This window comes from Sphaeramia orbicularis, chromosome 19 (assembly GCF_902148855.1).
Source record: "Sphaeramia orbicularis chromosome 19, fSphaOr1.1, whole genome shotgun sequence".
Lineage (NCBI taxonomy): Eukaryota > Metazoa > Chordata > Actinopteri > Kurtiformes > Apogonidae > Sphaeramia > Sphaeramia orbicularis.
In genome coordinates this window covers 6,588,620-6,611,124 of record NC_043975.1, presented here as the reverse complement: position 1 = coordinate 6,611,124, position 22,505 = coordinate 6,588,620, and the positions used below count along the sequence as shown (strand labels likewise).

The 22,505-nt window shown below is 36.0% G+C and overlaps 1 protein-coding gene across 3 annotated transcripts in view; it reads left to right on the top strand.

The window, feature by feature from the left end:
* dock1 (dedicator of cytokinesis 1) overlaps positions 1 to 22,505 on the top strand; it is a 506,089-nt gene that overhangs the window by 150,898 nt on the left and 332,686 nt on the right. For all 3 annotated transcript variants that reach the window (XM_030163232.1, XM_030163231.1, XM_030163230.1), the window contains exons 17-18: positions 11,500 to 11,603; positions 15,840 to 16,023. In XM_030163232.1, coding sequence (XP_030019092.1) covers positions 11,500 to 11,603; positions 15,840 to 16,023 — 288 coding nt within the window. The remainder of the gene's footprint in view (positions 1 to 11,499; positions 11,604 to 15,839; positions 16,024 to 22,505) is intronic.

The following is a 22,505-nucleotide window of genomic DNA, read 5'->3' as shown; positions in this document are numbered from 1 at the left end:
TTAATGAATTACACATCTTTCCATTTATATATATGTCATTCCATAATCTAACCCCAATAACAAATACATCTTTTTATACATTTAACTGCTTTTTGCACAGTACATATATAAACACCTCTGAAATTATCTCATCTCAAATCATAAATTACCACATGATGATTACACTGGGTTACAAAAAAATGTTTTTTGCAAGTTGTCTAGGTTTTTTCAACTGAATTAGGACCATTTTGCACTGCTAAATCCAAAAATGACATCTGTTTTTCTCAATCAGGTCAGGTTTTTTTGCTCATTTGATTTGGAAAAATGTGATCTTCTCACAAAATTGATGACATTTTTGTGACTTTATCAGTTGATTTTTTTTATATAGTTCTCATCCAAAATAGGTTTTAAGAGAAAAAAAATCATTTCACCATTGTACCTGTTAGGTACAATGGTGTATTCACCGCAGATGTAGCAGAATACGTCAGGCTTATTTTTGCAAGATCTTCTAATCGAAGCCATTTCATTCACCTGTAATATTAAAAAAAAACATTAATCATAAATTGGCAAAAGCAAAATCTTCAGAACTCGTTTATTGCAAGAAATATGAAAGAATTTTGTATCATATGATGTGAAAATGCCCATAAATGTAAGCAAAAATGTTAAAAAGCCAATATGTAGCATAGTTCAGAAAGTTGACCTGATTGAGCAAAATGAATGTGGTTTTTGGATTCAGCACACCAAAATGATCCTAAATCAGCTCAAAAAACTTAAACAATAAATTTGTTGTTGACCAGTGTAATAAGTTGAGGCTTAATATTGTTAAAATTGCACTAATTTTCCCAATGAAATTTTTGTTTTTTTAGGTTATTCATACCTTTTTTGTAAAATATAAATATTTTCATAATTTAATTGGAGTGTTTTGTACTAAAACAAAAAGAAAAACTTGGATTTGTCATTATTTATATGTTAAAACTTATTTATATGTTAAAACTTCAACAATAAATTTGTTGTTGTCCAGTGTAATAAGTCGAGGCTTAATATTGTTAAAATTGCACTAATTTTCCCAAAGAAATTTTTGTTTTTTTAGGTTATTCATATCTTTTTTGTAAAATGTAAATACTTTCATAATTTAATTGGAGTTTTTTTGTACTAAAACAAAAAGAAAAACTTGGATTTGTCATTATTTATATGTTAAAACTTATTTATATGTTAAAACTTCAACAATAAATTTGTTGTTGACCAGTGTAATAATATATTGATGTACTGATATTTTGTCCATCTTGTAATGACAGTTTGGGCAGATCTGGAAGTGCTTTACTGATGCAAACTGGAACTACTTCTCATTAGCAAACTACCCGTCATGTGGTATCATCCTCCAGCGCTGAAATCCACCGACTCTGTTTGCGTCTCACCTGGAGCGTGCAGGTGGTTTGGCAGAATTGGCCAGGTCTTAGAGCTCAGCGCTGGCTTATAATCCACTTGGAGAGCCTTCTTGTCATGCCTGGCACCTCACTTCTGCAGGGACTAATGCTGTTATGAGGCATGCCTTTGAAACTCAGTGACTTGCTGTTATCTTGCTGTAATGGTTGCTTTAGAAACCGGCTCACCTTAAGTGACTCTGGGACTGCAGAGGCATGCTGATGCTGTTAAAATTGGGGTTGTCACTGACGACTGACTCTAGAGAGACGCGTTGAAAAGGTATAAAGGCCACATTGTTGGATATATGCCTTGTATTTTCCCTGTCTTTATTTAAACGCGACTTTCTTATCCGCAATTACACAAACCAGTGCGGACCTTATGTCTTTATCTGCCATTTACCATTCAGCTTATTTTCATTTTCCATCTGATCGCTAGGAAATGGAAAATGTGACAAGCACCACAGTTATCTGACTTCCACTCAAACACATCATTTATTCATGCAGTAAGATATACTTTTGGTTTGTTTGCCTGTGGCTGACAATAATTATGTGTCACGGTAAGCTGCCATTTTCAACCGTAACTAATATGTTTGTGTTTTTCCCCTAATAACTCCTGGATATAATGCTTGTCTGTCTATATAAGAATCAGAAGAATGAGAAACTGGGTACGGACGCATGTTTACAGCACATCAAACAAACCAGACGAGCAGGAAGTCTACTTAGACATATTCAGTAGAAAGTAGGACATTGAACTGAGGAATGATATAAAAAAAATGCAATAAATAGAGTAAAAAACAAGAGAAAGTCTAACTCTAGCTCATCTTGTAAAGTTCACACAATTGTCACAGTTGCTTAAAGGGGTCATATTTATCTAAACCCACTTTTATTAGTCTGTGGTTCATTTATTTGTGTATTTGGATCCTAATAGTTTATAAAGTTTGAATTTGAACCCTCCAGGTGCTGCAAAGCTATCTTTATATTCATTCTGGCAAAAGATTAAGTGGATTTCTACAACCTGTTTCAATTCCTTTTGAATTTGTTATGTTTTATAACACTGGGTTGCAAAACAATGTTTTTTGCAAGTTGTCTAGGTTTTTTCAACTGAATCAGGACCATTTTGCAGCGCTAAATCCAAAAATGACATCTGTTTTTCTCAATCAGGTCAGGGTTTTTTTGGTATTTTTTTTTTTCTCACAAAATTGATTACATTTTTGTGACTTTATCAGTTGATTTTTTATATAGTTCTCACCCAAAATAGGTTTTAAGAGAAAAAATCATTTTCTAACAGGATGTATTTATTATTTATTATGTATTCACCGCAGATGTAGCAGAATACGTCAGGCTTATTTTTGCAAGATCTTCTAGTCGAAGCCATTTCATTCACCTGTAATATTAAAAATAATTAATCATAAATTGGCAAAAGTAAAATCTTCAGAACTCGTTTATTGCAAGAAATATGAAAGAATTTTGTATCATATGATGTGAAAATGCCCATAAATGTAAGCAAAAATGTTAAAAAGCCAATATGTAGCATAGTTCAGAAAGTTGACCTGATTGAGCAAAATGAATGTGATTTTTGGATTCAGCACACCAAAATGATCCTAAATCAGCTCAAAAAACTTGAACAATAAATTTGTTGTTGACCAGTGTTATTAGTTACGTCACGACATTTGCACATATAAGTTCAAGACTTCCGATGAAGATTTCAGTAAAAACTTTTTAAAAATTTCCAAATTTACCTTAAATGTTCAGTTATTGGTTGAACGGGATAGAGCCCACAGTCAACAACCTGGAGGGGGCGGGGCCTGAAGTGGCTCATGTGCATTTAATCCATAAGGACCCAGTGTGACATTTGTGTCAGTCCCCAAATAATTTTTCTCTATATTTAACCTTTTTTAAGTAATTTATCACTATTTATTGTAATATTATCCTCTTAAGTTTGAGTTTTTTTAGTGTAAATGTCATATTTTCCTATATTTGATTCACTGATCATGTAGATGTTCATAAACGCTCAAAGTAAAGTTGAGGGTTATTATATCAAAAAATTGAGAAAATTGAAGAAAAAGTGACTTTTTTCAGCAAAATCACTCATTAACTGAACATAAAACAAGTGTCATTGATCAAAGTCCTTGGGTTTTACTGGCGAATCAATGTAGTAGAAGATGACGTTGTTTCCACGGTAACTACGGAGCCTCTGAACGTCCAAATGGGTCATATCTGATGACCATGAAAAGATGATAAACTGTATTTTACACCAGTTATTTACATGGATTAGTGGATCAACAGGGATTAAACAGTTTATATAGATGATTTTGGTCAATGTTGGATGTTTAGGTCTTTATGGGTTAAAGGGCCAGCGCTCAAAACGACCCTTCTGGTGTCATTAGTCAGAAATAGGGTTGAAAATGGACCTGTGGAGTTGAATTAATGAAGAATTTAGACCCAAGCAGAGCATTTACAGTTTATGCAGACCAAAGGGAAACATTTTAGAATGCATAATTCCATTTTTAGCTTACCGGCTGAAAGGCTGTAAGCTATTGTCATCATGCGGCATTCGTAGTCATCGTCTGTCGTCCGTCACAAAAATTTCAATCGTCTTCTTCTCCGAAACTACAATTCCGATTGACTTCAAACTTGGTATACAGCTTTTTTATGATGATGTCAACAAAAGTTAGTGAAATTATTTGGATCCAGATCTGATTCTGGATTTGGTGTGACTTTGAAAAATTTCCCCATTATAAGAGATAGGAAGTGGATCGATGCAATAACTCAGTAAATATAAATGATATCCAGTGTAAATTTCTACAGTCCAGCCCTGATGGGGAGATGACCAAAACATAATGTCCACATGCTGATCAGGATCTTCTTCTGGATCCGGGAACTTACGGAAAATTTAACATGGGCTCTTATGGGGAAAACATTTCAATCGTCTTTTTCTCTGAAACTCCAGTTCTGATTGACTTCAAACTTGGTATACAGCTTCTGTATGATGATGTCAACACAAGGTATTGAAAGTATTTCGATCCGGATCTGATTGTGGATTTGGTGCGACTTTGAAAAATGTCCCTATTATAACAGATAGGAAGTGGATTGATTCAATAAATCAATATCAATGATATCAAGGTGGAATTTGAATTTTTTACAGATCTGATTGGAATATGAGCAAAACATGGGCTATTTCTGTAATATAATAAATACACAGAACTGGGGGATAATAAATGGCATCTGGATACATTTCCCAAAGCTTTTAATTTGGCCGGTAAGCCACAGGGACATTGGTCCTATTTTTTTTTTTTTTTTTTTTAAAAGAAGCAAAATATCACTCCTTTAACCCTTTCATGCACAAATTATGAGAACCTTAATCAAATTTTTTTCCTGAGTGTTTTTATTCCTCTTTAGGCATGAAAAAAACAATGTGATTGAAAAATTTCTTCTGAAAAATAAAAAATTAATAAATAAATAAAATAAAAATAATTTAAAAATGTAAAAAATACATTAAAAAATAATAACGAAAATTTTTTTTTTTCCTATGAACCTGTTTTTCATAAAGTTGCAAAAATGTCCACTCGGCTGGACACCATGCATTTAATTTTTGAAGCAAAGAAACATGTATTTACTGATAAACTGGGTGAAAACTATGGGGAGGGCTTGTGTTTCTGGGGGTTTATACTCAGGAGAGATCTACATAATGTTACCAATTCATGTCAGAAAAGATATGTAGTGTCTTAAAACTTCAATAAAGATATGTGTAAAAAAAAACAAAAACGAAAAGAACAACAAAACCCATGAATATACAAGAGAACAGCTCTAGAATAGCTGTCCACTGTAGTGACCAGTATGCATGAAAGGGTTAAAAGACTGATCTTCACATGATTTTGAAAAAAAAAAGAGGTGAAAATGCTTACCCTTGTTACATCTGAAGAGCAGAAGTGCAAAATGATTTTCTCCTCTCTAGTGTGTCTCTGCCGTCGTCTTCTGGTGTCCTTCCTGCCTCTTCGAATGCTTCTAGCTAGGGCTGAACTTTTAGGAGAAACACATAGTGACAGAACCACGTCTGACGCTCGTGCTCTCAGTGTTTCGCCCTCTGGTTTGGAATCAGGCCGACGCAACCGCCGACACTGTGCTTAAACTACGACTCCAGCGTTGTCAGGGCTCATCAGACTGACGGCTGCTATCACGGAGTCCACCGTCGCTGTAAGAGAGAGCCCTGCCTCCTTTACACTTCTGTTTCATCTGTCATTATGCCATATACCTGGCGAGCGGGGCAGAGGCCAGGCTTTAGAATGTGGCACAGTACACTCACCATAAATCTGAACTGACAGCTCACCTTAGAGGTAGAAGTCTGCAGAACTTTCACATAAACTTGACTTTGATTGGCTCTAAAAAGCAGCTATGTCCTGAAAGTGACCTTTTCCTCCTTAAATGCACATTTCTGAGTTGAGAGCTCTCTGCCCTCCTGAGGAAGTTTCCAATACATTTTTCTCAACTGGATGGCATGCGTACAGTGTTTTCCTTCCATTGGTTCCTCTTAAGTCAGTCCAGCAATTATTCACCGGCAGGGCTGCAGGCAGCAAACCAATGAGGGGATTTATGCAGATAGAATGCAAGAGATACGTCTATGAATCACGACTCCCCGCACGTAAATTTGAGCTTGTTGATCCGCAATGATGATATATGCGGCCCAGTCCAAATGCTTGGTTACAGGACAAAGTCATAACTCTCCTGCTTGTTTATGCAGCGGTTCGTCTCGGTCACCCACACACATGTTTACACACAAACAGCAGTGGGCATATTTTCGACACCTTGGCAGAATTATACAAGCTGTTCACAGCCGCAGCCTTGAGTTTAAGTGGAAGTGTTCACAAGAATGCTAACGCTGAATTGATGCACTCCATAGAGTTTCCCTGTGTGGACAATCTAAAGCTTAAAAAAACAATATCATAATTCTAATGTTTGTCATATTTTCTATCAGATGTTTGAGTTTTAAGCTCAAGACTTGTTCAATTTTAACAATTTTAATTTTATTTTCCTCATGTAACCCGTTCAGTATACAGGGTGGGGAAGCAAAATTTATAATATTTTCAGGCAGGGATTGAAAGACAGTGTATGACCAATTAGTTTATTGAAAGTCATGAGAATTTATTTGCCACAAGAAAATGTACATAATAGAAAATGTTTTTATTCTATGTGTCCTCCTTCTTTCTCAATAACTGCCTTCACACGCTTCCTGAAACTTGCGCAAGTGTTCCTCAAATATTGGGGTGACAACTTCTCCCATTCTTCTTTAATAGTATCTTCCAGACTTTCTGGTAATAGTTTTGCTCATAGTCATTCTCTTCTTTCCATTAGAAACAGTCTTTATGGACACTCCAACTATTTTTGAAATCTCCTTTGGTGTGACGAGTGCATTCAGCAAATCACACACTCTTTGACGTTTGCTTTCCTGATTACTCATATGGGCAAAAGTTTCTGAAAAGGTATGGATAATAGTGTTAGGTATGATTATGACATCAGTATATGTTTGGTTTCAAAACAACTGACGTAGTGCCTGCTGAGAAAAAACAACTAAATGTTCATTGTAAATTTGGCTTCCCCACCCTGTATATTATTATATAATTAGGGGTATGTATTGGCAAGAATCTGGTGATATGATACAAATCACAATGCTAGGATCACATTATGATATATCACGATATATCATGATGTGGTAAAAAAAGGCAATTTTTGTGTTTTTCTTTTTTTAAATGTATATTTCCTTGAAAAATTGAATTACATCAGAAATATGCACCAATACTGAACACATTTTTATTTGATCACAACAGGATCTAATGCTATATCGCAAAATGGTCCTGGCTTAAAACTTAAATTGTGTTTTACAGATATCACAGTTTAAGATCCTGTTCAAATGTTCATATTCTAGTAGTTCATAACTAACATCATAATAATAATTTTAAACAATCCCAACAAAGAAACTAACATTATTTAATTAAAGAGTGTTAAATTATAATAAATAAAATATAAACAATAAAGTAAAACAAAAAAACTAAAATTAACCTCCACAATATCTGCATTTGAATAAATACCTAAAAATATCGATACAGTACTTTTTAATATTGATACAGTATTGTGAAATGAAATATTGCGATATATTGCAGAACTGATATTTTCATACACCCCTATATATAATTGCACAAAATTGGGTTAAATTGTCATTTTCCATTCATAGTTTGTACATACCTGATGTCTTTGTTATTGTACAGTCTGTTTGGGGTGTTAGTCCTCCAGCCACACCCACTTCTTCTTCATGTGTCCCCCTGTAGTGTTCATGTATAAATTGCCTGCATGCCCTTAGCTCTCCCCTTTTGCATATTGTCTCTGGCAAGAGATCAGTGTCCACATTGTCACATCTCCTGTATTTGTACATTTATTTGCTAATATTTCTTATTATTTATGACATCCATGTTCATTAAGTTGCATTTATTTTGATATTGAACTTTATTTTTTCTTTTATTGTCATTAAGTGTTGGTTTAGTTGTTCGTCCCACACGGTGTTAACACAATATTTTCATCACAATAGATCTGGGTACAGGGCAAGGTTCTAATAGTTTTGGATTTTTCATTGTAGTTTAGTTTTATTTAGTTTAGACTTTTTTTCCCTCTAATTCAGTTAGTTTTAATTCCTTTTTAGAGTAGGTTTGCTAGTTTTTATTAGTTTTCATTTTCTTCTAAATGCTTAGTTTTAGTTTAGTTTTATTTATTTATTTTTTATATCTTTTCTCTTCTCCGTCGTATTCACATGAATCCCAGACAGGACTCTGCTGATTTCTTTCAACTTTAGTCTCCATGTTTCCAGGTAGAGTGGGGACCAGAAGACGACTGGAAACCACAAGTGACAGACCATGAAGTGTCATATGGTGCCGCTAGCTAAAATTGCTAGAGCGAAATAAATCGATTTCGAATCATTCCGACAATGACAAAAGACGAAAATGAAGGGAATTTTATCCATAATTTTTATACGTTTTAGTTTTGTAAGCACACAATACAGTTTCAGTTAGTTATGTTTACCTCCGCCAAGGAGGTTATGTTTTTGCCAGGGTTTGTTTGTTTGTTTGCCTGTCCGTTAGTGTGCAACATAACTCAAAAAGTTATGGACAGATTTGGATGAAATTTTCAGGGTTTGTTGGAAATGGGATAAGGAAGAAATGATTAAATTTTGGTGGTGATCGGGGGTGGGGGGGCCCATGGGGGGGGGCCACTGATCAGCCTTGGCGGAGGTCTGTGCTCTCCGAGCGCTTCTAGTTTTTTTCTTTTAATTATAGTTTTTATTTATTTCGGTTAACGAAAATGTTTTTTCAATTCTAGTTTTCGTCATTTCGTTAGTTTTCGTTAACAATAATAACCTTGGTACAGGGCACGAATTAGCATCCCTGCTAACTGTTTTATATCCTGTTATCCAGGCTAAATAAATGGAGACTGCCTCTGCATGAATCACTGTGTCTTGGGTTTTTGCACAGCCAACAACAAAACACAACACAGAGGGAACTAGAAGCACTCGGAGAGCGCAGACCTCCGCCAAGGCTGATCAGTGCCCCCCCCCACCCCCGATCACCACCAAAATTTAATCATTTCTTCCTTATCCCATTTCCAACAAACCCTGAAAATTTCATCAAAATCTGTCGATAACTTTTTGAGTTATTTTGCGCACTAACGGACAGACAAACAAACAGACAGACAAACAAACCCTGGCAAAAACATAACCTCCTTGGCGGAGGTAATAAAACTGGTCACACTCAGTTTTTTTTCTTTGTATGATGGACTAGCACCCTTTTTTTTCATTCTGTCCATGTAAAAAGCTCTTAGCCCTCATAAGTTCTGCCAATGGTTAAAAATGAGCAATAGAAATGACACAAATTTCCTTTTGTCTCAGAATGAAAAAGTTTGATCACCTCTGGCCTAAAGCAGGTTTGAGCAGTCTGCAGTCCTTACTAGAGATTGACTGAGCGAAAAATGGGACATTTCAGTCTTTATTGACATCAGCTGGACTTGGCTCCAATAGTGGCTCATGGTTAATTCTAGGCCTCTGCACTGGAATTACTGACTTTGAAGAGAAATAATAACAAAAAACAGCACAATTTGTGGCTCACTGTCAGTTCACTGGGGAACACAATTTTTGTTGAGTTAGGTCTGACAGCTGTTTTTAACTCATTTTTGGGTGCGGAATCCAAAACTGATCTCAGTTTTTCTCTATCACGTCAAGTTTTTGAACTATAGGATCCCAGTTTTCTTAAAAAAATATGAAAAATACTGTACTTAACAGATATGTGCTTGTTTTATAAAAATTTTTAAATATTGACCTACAATGAAATATCAAATCCCCTACGAACTGAATCCTCATGAATTTCAAAATCTGCATCATTGCTGTCACTGCGTTCTTCAACATCACTCAGATCTTCTAGAGGAGGTAGTTGTTCGAAAACTGGCAGTGGAATTTCAGCTGAATGAGGCATTGGTCTTATAGCTGACGGTAGATTAGGATATTCTATTTTACTTTTATTTTTCTTGTTAAATCTTGGTGTTTTCACTAAACAAAAGTAACAGTCTGTGCAATCTTTTTGCTCTCGCCAAACCATGGGGATACCAAATGCCAACTGCATGTACACTTTGTGAGGGGCCCATGGCTTGTCTTGATCAGCGAGTTTTACTTTAAAATATGCAAAATATGCTTGTTTGACAAAGGCGCTGATGTTTGCCCTCTGACTTGGAATGGTGAAACTATCACAAATATAGCAAAAGGAGTCAGGGTTGTTTAGGCATTTACGACGAGAAGTAGCAGGAGCAGACATGATCTGGAACAAAGGAAATATATACCTATGTAAATAAAACACTAAGATGGAATAGTTGCAAGCTTTGAAACCTAAAAAAACAGCATAAAACGAAATAGAACTTACAACGGTATGCCCATGGTTACAAGGTTAAGAGAAAAGCCAGCACAAATCCTCTTAATTCCTACTATGCTAGCTTTCTGTTTGCAGATATTGATAGTATTGACCTATTGGGAGCTGCACACACCTCTCACCACACTGTCTCAATTGTGACTGCACAAACAAGTTGTCACGTAGCTGTAGATGAGTCTAATTGTAATCAGCTGGCAAGTCTTACTACAGCTAATTAGTGGAATTTTGCTTATCTGGAGGGTAAGCTGTGGAGGAAAAACTTGACGTGCTAGTAAAAAACTGACTGCAATTTTGGAATCAGCATGCCAATTTTAGTTTAAATCAGCATAAAAATCTAACTCAACAGAATTTTTTTTTCAAATTGTTCCCCAGTGTTATTTATAATGATGGTGGTCATGGTGGTGAATTTCCAAATGTTGTTTTGTTTGTTTTCACTTTTTCAGGCAGAACCTTTTGTAAAATCATGGCTGACAAATCTGAAATGTTCATTTCTTCTCCCAAACTATGACTATCAAGTCTTCCTCTTGGGCTCTAAAGAGTTTATTTTACACAAAGAAGTTCATTGTAGACCCTGGTACTGTTGGTGGAAACATCTAAACATCTAAAGTTCTACTACGCTTTCCTCGTTCCTGAGTATAAGCTGCTGTTGTTAAATATGTAAGCTATAGATGAACACATTTCGGACAGCCCTGGTTGCATCTTTTCCCATATTCAGTATCTCTTAAACGTATTGACTCTCTTAGTATCACTTCCTCATTTTATGCAAACTTTCTATTGAACAATGTCTTCATTAGCCACAAAAAAACAACCCATTGTTTTTACAGGTTGTGTCGTACTTTCAGTCGCCAGCTAATTGACTGTAAAATAGGTGAAATCCCCCATAATCCCCTGCTGTTTACGCCACCATGCTGGTTTACATTAACAGGTCACCTCTCTGTAAGCTCTCACGCTGGTTTAAATATCCTAACAACGTTCACTTTTTATGTAAACACATTTACCAAAGCTGAAAACTAGCTCGGTCTACACATTTGATGGTACACACAACTAGTAATATTTGTGCTTATGGTGTATAAACGAACAAAGAGTCATTCTAAGATGTAAACAACAGCTGATTAACATCGTCTCCTCTTCTTTCCCTCCCACAGCCAAAGACAAATCAGAGAAGATATTTGCCTTGTCTTTTGTGAAGCTGATGAGATACGACGGCACAACTCTGAGGGACGGCGAACACGATCTGATTGTATACAAGGTAACTGAAATATCCCATAATACATTTGGTCTGTGGCTTCGACCCACGCTGCCCGTAACACATGACGACAAGAGAGACGAGTCCTAGGTGAAGAATTGGACTGTTGTCATAATAACAGCGTCTTTGGTGAATTGTGTATTTAGTGCACATGGACCACCCACAGTGAAGTATCATTAGTTTCCAATTAAAACCCAGTGTATCATTATAGCTTTGTGTTGAGGTGCACATTTATGCTAATTAAAAAGTTATTATGGGAAATTTACTCATGTTTTCCTTAGAATAATTGTTTTGTTGCACTGTAGGTGTCCTTCATGTTTGGGAAATATGCTAATGCTAACTGATGTTGGGTTTCAGTTCTAGCTTTGATGATGTAAATCAGTAGAAAAGGAAGATCAAACATTTTATGGATTTTAACCCTTTCATGCATAGGTCACTACAGTGGACAGTTATTCTACAGCTGTTCTCTTGTATATTCATGGGTTTTGTTGTTTTAGTTCCATATCAGCCAACACAGTGGACCCTTATGCATCATCCCATACACTGACATTCATACTATTACTGTAACTGTGCTGTTCTTGATAAACCTGATCTGCAGTGACATGTTTGAATGTAAATCAATTGTTATTTGTTAGACAAAAAGGTTTTTTTTTTTTTTTTTGCATATTATCTCCATGAAGTGAGTAATTACTAGCATTAGAATATGTTAAAATGTGGGAAGACATCAGATTAGCAACATTGAAAATGTTTTTATTGCATTGTTTTCATATTACTTTCTGATATTAGGTTTTAAACACGTTTCTTTACTTCAAAAATTAAATGCATGGATATTTTTGTAACGCCATAAAAACTCGATCACATTGGTTTTTTTCATGGCTAAGGAGGAATAAAAACACTCAAAAAATAAATCTTGACTCAGGTTTTCACAATTCATGCATGAAAGGGTTAAAGGTATAGCATGTGAAACTTGTGGTTTGTGTTAGAACAGAGCTCGGCCTCCACTCTACAAACAAAAAAAAAAGCCATAAATACAAAAAGTAAAAGCTTACCTCTTGATTCTGTCGTAGTGTTTATATTCTAAGAACACATATAACGTTTGCCTCTCAGACAGAACTTCACACTGAGACATGCAGAAAGAGGAGAGAGCCATGTAACTACACTCTTAATCATTTTTATACTGTTCCCCCTCCTCACTGTGTGAAGTTATTAAAGGTTAGACGGCTTTATTATTCCTGCATTAGGGTTAACCTATAAGTGTCTGGTTTTTTTATTTTTATTTTTATTTTTTAAATTATTTTAATCTTTATTGATATTTTCAACATTTATACACAACAATAACAACAACACTGCTTGGGAGTCACATCATTAAAAGTCTGTCCATTCTTTGCTTTTTCTGTTATTCCTTTTTTTGCTTTGTTTTTCTCGCTGTTTCGGGTTCTGTATAAAGTCCATTTTCCCCATTTTTCTTCAAACCGTTATATGTGCCTGTTTTTGATGCTATTGTTAACTGGCTGGAGGTACAAACTCATTTCCTGAAATGTCCCGAACACAATGAAATGAAGAAAATTGAAAATCCAGGCAGAAGGTAGGGTATATGGTAGTAAAAACACCAGCGCACACTGAAGGAAGTCAGAGGTGATGATTGAGGAATATTAGTATGTTTTCAACATCTGTAGTGTTTTTTCTTTTAAAGGAAAATGTTCCATGCTGTGCATACACAAATTTGCTTTTTAGAACCATAGTCCATAAGAAAAACTAACAAATTATAACAGAATTGAAAAAATTAAACTGCATATCATTATATAAAGCTGCAGAAAAAGTGCAGATAACCCTCATCCATGTCTTAGAAAGTTAGGAAAAAGGGGGAAAAAAATCTTTTTTTTTTTTTTTTTTTGATGTTTTTTTTTTTTTATCCAGTTGTTGAGCTGTCATGTCATTTGTTTCCACCTGTTTCCAGACCCACATCTGTTCATTTGTCTGTATTCAGTCTGCTTCAGTCCTGTGTCCTTGAGTCCATAAAACACATCCATTTGTCATTCTGCCACTTTACATGTGATAATAAAGAGCACAGGAAGGAGATTAGGTTGATAGGTAAAGTTACTCTTCTTAAATAATTGTAACTTTAATCTTATATCTCATGACACTGTAAAATCCATCCAGGGATAGCAAATGAAAAGTAGCCTTTTGGTGAACTCACATGGCACATTTACAGCAGTGTTAATTAATGTGCAAAGTCCCTGTCAAATAAACTGGTAGAATAAAATAAATGCACAAACCCATAAAGACCCAGTGATACTTTTGTGTCAGATCACAAATGAATTTTTCTCTATATTTTTAACCTTTCTTAAGAGATTTATCACCATTTATTATGATATAATCCTCTGTATTTTGCAGTTTGAAGTGGAAAATCAGTTATCTTCCTCTATTTACTTTTCTAATCATGAAGATGTTGATAAAAGCTCAGACTAAAGTTGAGGGTTATTCTATCGAAAACAGAGAAAACAACAGAAAAAGTGGCTCTTTCAGCAAAATCTATCATTAACTGAACATAAACCCAGTGTGTTCATCCACGGTCGTTGATCAAACCCCATGAGTTTTACTGGGGAATCAGTGTTGTAGAAGATGACGGTGTTTCCATGGTAACTACAAGCCTCTGAACGTCCAAATGGGTCATGTCTGGTGACCATGAAATGATGACAAACTACATTTTACACCAATTACTACTTTTTTTTTTAGTAGTAGTAGTTTATTTGGTTGTTAATTACTTTAAACAACAAAAAAAAACAACATATCCTTTGTTATACAGTGCGACTGAAAGGGTTTAGGCTGAAGTAAACACTTATTTTGCCTAACCCTATTTACAATTAACACAATGTTTCCACAAGAAAACAAATAAACATAAAAAAAAATAAAAATCAATGCTAAATATACAACAGTGGAGAATACATATTTAACTTTAATTCAGGTAAATCGTGTCCTTATCTCTACTACCAATACTGATCCTAGTCTTTTAAACAAGTGTTTTATATGGTCAATCCTGAACTCTATATTTTTGAATAATAGTTAATTTGTGTATCTTTTTAAAAGTTTTACTTGTGTTAGACTGTTTTAATCGATCTTACGGGCCATTCCAAAGATTAATCCTTCTAACAGTGCGTGTATTGATAGCATTAATGGATCAGTAGATGGTTATGGTGGTCTGTGGCTGTTTGGATGTTTATGGGTTAATGAGAAAAGACCAAATACTGAAGATAGCTAATATCTGCATGTTCTCTAACTGCATTGGCCAAACATTTATGGATTCATCTGAAATACAGGGTGTCCCATAAGTCTCCATACATAGGAAAAATAAATGTTTCTTGACATAAACCATTTTTATTTATATAATATGCTCTATATGACTGCCATTTTGTCGGGAACAACTTGATCCAAAACACTTCCTGTTTTTTTTAACTTAATAAGTTTTGCCACAGTGTCGTGTGTGATACTCGTCCCATGTTTTCTGTTAAATGCGCTTGCAACCATACGACTGCTTGCTGAATCAGCCATCAGGATGATTTCAATTCGTTGCTCTTTATTCAGATGCATTCTTTGGGTTATCTGAAATGTAAAAAGATACATGTTAGAACCATATATGTATGGAATGTATTATGTCTCCTATGTATGGAGACTTATGGGACACCCTGTAGAATACAGCTTTTATGAGGCGTTTCGCATCTTCACACTTCCTGTTTCTATTTTTCCCACTATCTTTGCTGTCCAGATCAGTGGGAAAGTAAATAAAGTGATGATTTATAACAACACATATGGCATAAAGTGAAACTATAAACAAACCAGGGGATTGAACAGTAGTTAAGACACTAAAGTTGTGATTTACCACAGGTGAAACATTGAAGTATGGAATCTAATCATTGTATTGGAGTTACATAAGTGAGTTTAACCCTTTCTGAACCCTAACTGGTCTCATTAAAGAAAGAAAGAGTGAATAGGCATGCATCTACCACTCTGGATGACTGTTAGCATATGGAAAGATGCTTTGTTGCTTTTGCTATGTTATTTATATGGGGTCAGACTTAACAGCCGGATTGGATCAGCTCCAAGCTTGAGTAGGTTCATCCTTGACCTACAGTATGACCTCCCCATTCAGTGCAGTTATTGCTTTTGCCATAATTCAGTAAATAAACCGTGAATATATGCTTTAGTTTTAATTCATTGTCTTTGTGAATCCATGAAAATCAGGCAGAAGCGAAGAAGCTGGAGGACTCGTCGCTGTCCTTGAACCTTCCTGCCACCAAGTTGGAGTTGGAGGAGAAGGGTTACGCCACCACCGGGAAGAGCACCCAGAGCCTGGGCAACTGCACCATCAGCAAGGACTCCTTCCAGATCTCCACCCTGGTCTGCTCCACCAAGCTCACCCAAAATGGTAACCACACTCTATACTCAGGGGTCACATGGGTGCTTGAAATCCTTGAAAATGCTTGAATTTTAGTTTAAGTGCTTGAAAGTGCTTGCAATTCTAACTCTGTGATGTGATTTTATTTATTTATTTTTAATATTAACTCTGCCAGGTTAGATGGCAAGCCAAAGCTACTTACAGAAAGGTGATACATTTGGAAAAATAAAACTATAAAACTTCCTGACAGAAATGACAATTAGTGGGTGTTCTCAGGTTGACTCCAGGTACATTTTTATCTTAGTCTTTGTCTCGGTGCGATTGTGTCTGAAGAACGCCAAGTGGCTTCCGTTTTTTGGATAAAACGTGTTCTCCTTTAATTTCTGAATATTTTTGCTATTATGAAACATAATTTTAGATGTTTAAAACATAATACAATGTACATCACTGTGATAAAAAAGTATATGTATTCTTGTAGATATGTATTTGACCCCAGTGCTTCTTTTGTGGCAGTTCTCAAATTAAATTTTCTCTCTATTTAACCTCTCTGAGGTGATTTACCACCATTTATTATAATATTGTCCACTGAATTTTGCTTTTTTTTTTTTTTTTAAACTGTAAATCATGTATTTTCTTATATTTAATTTCGAACATTTAATGTAGATGTTCGTTAAAACTCAGAGTAAATTCAACACAGAGAAAACTGAAGAAAAAGTCACATTTTCAGCAAATATAGCAGTAATTGAACTAAAACCCAGTGTGTCCATCCACTGTCATTGATCCAACTCCATGGGTTTTACTGGTGAATCAATGCTGTAGAAGATGACGGTATTTCCACGGTAACCACGGAACCTCTGAACATCCAAATGGGTCATATCTGATGACCATGAAAAGATGACAAACTGTATTTTACACCAGTTATTTACATGTATTGATAGAATAAGTGGATCAACAGGTATTGAACAGTTTAGATCAGTAGGTGGTTTTGGTCACCAGTGAATCTTTGGGTTTTTATGGGTTCATCCACTTTCTGCCACTTCTCCAGGGTTCAGTCCCAGCAGATCCGTAGATCACATTAGTCTTAATGACACCAGAGTGTGTTCTTGTTTTCCTTCTTTACCCTGTCCATTGCCATAAGGTAGTCATATCCACAATTAGGTTTAAAAGAAGTGTGTTTGTCAGTCAGCTTCAGGTGACTGGTGGACTTGTGCAGCACTCTCTGAGTCTGAAAGGCCGATTATCCAGGCAGAGTAACAATTTATCACCAAAAGTGGGACTGGAGGACCTTTACAGTCCTCCTTTCCTTTTACCTGGCCTTTACAGCTTTCTAAATGTTGACTACGAGTCCTCGCTCAAGGGTTTTCCCATCATCCACCTCTGCATCTAACCTACTTTCAGCCTCTGTCAGTGGATTTCACTTCATCTCTGAGTGGACGACATCTCTGCTCTGTTTACCGCTGTCAGTCTGGTACATGTTTTTTTTTTTCAACCAATATTTATTAACCCATAAAGACCCAAACAACCTCCAGTGACTAAAAGCATCTACTGATCTAAACTGTTTAATACATGTTGATCCACTAATCCTATCAATACATGTAAATTTTTGATTTTTAAATCTGCTGTGCTAGTTTAATGTAGTTTTAATTGTTTATTAGTATAAGTGTTTTTTTTTTGTAGTACAGAGAAGAGAACAACTGTGTAGAAACCAGTCGGTGTGAAAACAAGTCATTTTATCTCTAGGTTCTCATTTGCCCAGATTATTGTTCTTCTTGGTCATTTTAGTTCATTTTAGTCAGATTTACATACGCATAACTGATTTTTGTAATGCCTCAGTTAAAATAAAAAAGGTGGTAATGAAAGTTTCATTTATAATCTTGATTTGAGATAATTTTCCCTACACTGATCTACTAATGTAAGCTATTTAATACCTGTTGATCCACTAATTCTGTCAATATATGTAAATAATTGGTGTAAAATACACTTTGCCATCTTTTCATGGCCATCAGATATGACCCATATGGATGTTCAGAGGCTCCGTAGTTACCATGGAAACGCCATCATCATCTACAACATTGATTCACCAGTAAAACCTATGGAGTTGGATGGAGACACTTGTTTTTATGTTCATTTGCTGATATATTTTACTGAAAAAGTCACTTTTTCTTTAGTTTTCTCTTTTTCCGATATAACTTTAATTTGAGCTTTTATTAAAGTTTACATGATCAGTAAATTAAACACAGGAAAATACCGGATTTTCACAGAAATAATTTCAAATACAGAGGATAATATTATAATAAATGGTGATAAATCACTTAAGAAAGGTTAAACTGCACTGGGTCTCGTCCATGCCTTCTGGCTCATGAATTAAGTATGTTAGTCTCTTGTGTTCCCCTGACACTTATACATGTTCATAAATCCCAAAACATGACTCTAAACCCTCTTATATGGGTCTTTAATTCCAGATGTGGAACATTAAATCATTGCTGTCTCCGTGGGGATGGTTTAAGAAACTGTGTGTTGGTTGTAGAGGCTACCCGCTGCAGCTTTAATGTTCACTCGATGTGTTTTATTCCCATTTATTTTGGTATGCAGGACAGAGCCACCATTTTAATTAGAGCCAGAATGAAGCCTACCTCATTTCTTAGTTTAGTTCTTTTTCGGCCACAGTCGGTTGGAGAGCGAGAACGGAGAAGGGACTGTTTTACCGCAGGCTAACGTTGACTGGAATTGAAATTAATTGTTTTACTTGCCTAAAGCAACAACCCCATTTGAATAAGGAGTGCATCATGCTCTAATGTTTTTATTCATAGTAACACAAAGATCATTTTAAACAGTCAGGCGAGGGGCAGAGTTAAAGGGAATGCTGATACCTGAACTGCTGAAGAAAATTAATATCGTTTGTTTCAGTGCTTTGGAGTCTGTTTGTAGTATCAGAGGACTCTCTAAGACTCCATGAAAGGATGTAAAGTGACCCTGATTTTCAACCTTTAGGTGATGAACATAACAATCCACTTAAATCTTTAAACCGAACAAGCCTTTTAGATTTTAGGAACGTCGAGATCAAAATCTTCAGCCACTGTATGGATTAAATATTTATGCTGAAGCTGGAAGAATGCAGCGCTGTTATTGAGGATTAGCTACTTCAAATATGTGCTTATGTTAAGTCGGTGAAGTATTACAACATGGACTTAAACACAAAACCAAGACAGTTCTATTGCAGCGGAAAAATACAGGTTAAGTGCGCAGTTAAAGTGGTTTTATGTCATATTGACGATCCAAACTTTCACCAACGGGGCAGTCTGGTACCTGAACACACTTAGGCCCAATCCCAATTCACCCTTTAGACCTCCCCCTTGGCCCTTCCACTTGGGGTAGGGGTTGAAACATACCCCTATGAAATGAAACAACCCTTCCAGACCTGTTACGTCATCAGCAGTCATCGATGCCGCTATAAACAGATGCGACAACTTTGTTTCCGAAATAATCCACCATGCCGTCAGCAGCTGTAACTGTCTCTGTTTCATGGGCTTTGGGCGTCTTTTTGCGGCTATCAACCGCAAACTGCAGAAATGCAATCTGTAATACATTAAAACGGCATTAAATGGACAATCAAATGATTAAGCTGTTTATGAAGAAAATCCATACATTTGTGTAGGGCTGAAAGATATATCGTTATCGTATCGATATCGAGATGTGAACATTCACGATATTAATATTGAAAAAACAACGACATAAACGATACAGATTTCCCCCGTGCTCGCCCTGCATGTACAGCTCTGGAAGTCACAACAAATTTAATTTATTTGTACTTTATGTTAATGTTGATGACTGGCAGTGAGTTCTTATAAATAAAACTGCACTTTCCACATTCTTTTGTATTATGATGTTTGTATTTTTCTGACAAATGCTTGGTTTTCACCGAATCTGTAGTCATATCGTATCGTATTGATATCGAGATATCTGGCATGAATATCGAGATATGAAATTTTCTCCATATCGTTCAGCCCTACATTTGTGTGTTTCTTTCATCACACTGCAGCACCTTTCGGCTGTGTTTACCTCCATCTTGCCGATGCTTTGAACAGAATTATGGAAGATATCTAATACCCCTCCATTTGTAGTGTGGTCCTGAAAAATCTCTGAATAGCCCTCCCCCTTAGTTAGCTCTTCCCCTGCGACTTATTGAGGGGAGGGGCCAAGGGGTGAATTGGGATTGGGCTATTAAATCAAAACCACCAACAAAATACCACTATGTATCCACAGACTGTTTCAGTCACTGAATAAAGTATAACACTCATTGTTTACACAATGGTATTATCAAGTTTTCTTCTTCAAAGTAAAACTCATAAACGCTTATTTTGACAGTCGCTCAAAATAACACTCTCTTATAATCTTCACATCAGCTGATAGTTTACATTATAGCTCTGTTAGCTTAGCTCTGTTTGGAATAAAACAAACAAGGTCAGAACTGTCACAGTTTAGTCTGAACCCAGGATCAACAAACAGCAACTTAGCAAAAATAAGAACATCCCATAATAACTCTATACCTTCATAAGCCTCAGAATCAAACTCAGTTGTGCTGCCATTTCATTCATAGTTGTAACCAGTGGAGAAAACAACAATGCTTCCATTTTGAAATAAAATGAAGCCGTACTGTTAGAAGAGTGAAAGTTACATAGATATTAGAGATGCAGCAGTACTTGGGTAAACTGTTGGGGCAATCTGCCTTTATTAACCGCGGGTTTTCGGTTTTGTAAATGATTTCTCTCTCTCTCCCTCTTGCTCGCTCGACTTGCATGTGAGCATGCAGTACGTAGAAGCCCCGCCCCTCTGTGAGAGACGGCAGACAGAGAAGCGGCTTTAGACTCAGCACACATCAGAGTCCTGCATGGGTCCACCACTTTTGCAAAACCGGCGCCTGCCAGTACCTGCGTACATTAGACCTGCAACCCGACCCGACCCGTAATTAAACACATTGTCGAGACAGTACTGACCCGGTGCAGGACTCTGACACGCAAACAATACCGTGACACGCTATTACAAGGAAATGCGTACAGTAGATTACCGTGGCGTTTTTATACTGCTGTTTTCTTTTACATCCCTTTGCAAAACAGGAATTTATTTATTTAAAAAAAAAAGAAGCCCCCTTTGGACCCTATGTGTGCATGTGTCTGTTTTATACGACGGTATACAAGTAGTCAAGGAATAAGAAAGGGTTATATTATGATATAATTTGTTCCAACTGTAAAATTCAGTTTTAGCTGACATGCAAAATAAAAATATAATTTTGGGAGAAAAGTTCCCTTTACGCACAAAACACGTACCGAAACTGTGGCCCCAAAACCGAGGTATGGCCCGAACCGTGGGCTACCTGTACCGTTGACCTCCTAATATACACAACAAACAAAAAGTTAAGGATAATTTTAATTTTTGGGCTTTTTTTTTCAGTTGGAATTCTTGCACAGCGCTTTTTACTTTTTTGTGTGTGAATTGAATTGAAGCACATTTTTTTAATGACCAGACAGTTTATTTACAAATGACAAAAATAACAAAAAAATAAATAAAAAATAGGACCAATGGCCCTGTAGCTTACCGGCCAAATGAAAAGCTTTAGGAAATGTATCTAGATGCCATTTATTATCACCCAGTTCTGTGTATTTATTCTATTACAGAAATAGCCCATGTTTTGGTCATATTCCAATCAGATCTATAAAAAATTCAAATTCCAACTTGATATCATTGATACTGATTTATTGAATCAATCCACTTCCTATCTCTTATATGGGAAAATTTTTCAAAGTCACACCAAATCCAGAATCAGATCTGGATCCAAATAATTTCAATACCTTGTGTTGACATCATCATACAGAAGCTGTATACCAAGTTTGAAGTCAATCAGAACTGGAGTTTGGGAGAAAAAGACGATTGAAATGTTTTCCCCATAAGAGCCCATGTTAAATTTTCCGTAAGTTCCCGGATCCAGAAGAAGATCCTGATCAACATGTGGTCATTATGTTTTGGTCATCTCCCCATCAGGGCTGGACTGTAGGAATTTACACTGGATATCATTTATATTTACTGAGTTATTGCATTAATCCACTTCCTATCTCTTATAATGACGAAATTTTTCAAAGTGGCACCAAATCCAGAATCAGATCCGGATCCAAATAATTTCACTAACTTTTGTTGACATCATCATAAAGAAGCTGTATACCAAGTTTGAAGTCAATCGGAATTGTAGTTTTGGAGAAGAAGACGATTGAGATTTTTGTAACGGACGACAGATGACAATGACAGACAACAGACCACGACGATGACGGACACCGCATGACGACAATAGCTTACGGCCAGTAAGCTAATGACAAAAAAAGAAGAAATATCCTCAACTTTTTTTTTTTGTAGTGTTTTTCACAATTTGGCCCAAAATATGACTTAGGCTATTATGCTATGAGGCTAACGCTATAGTCTACTGATCTCCACCCCTAGTAGAATCTTGCCTGTCAACTGAAAAG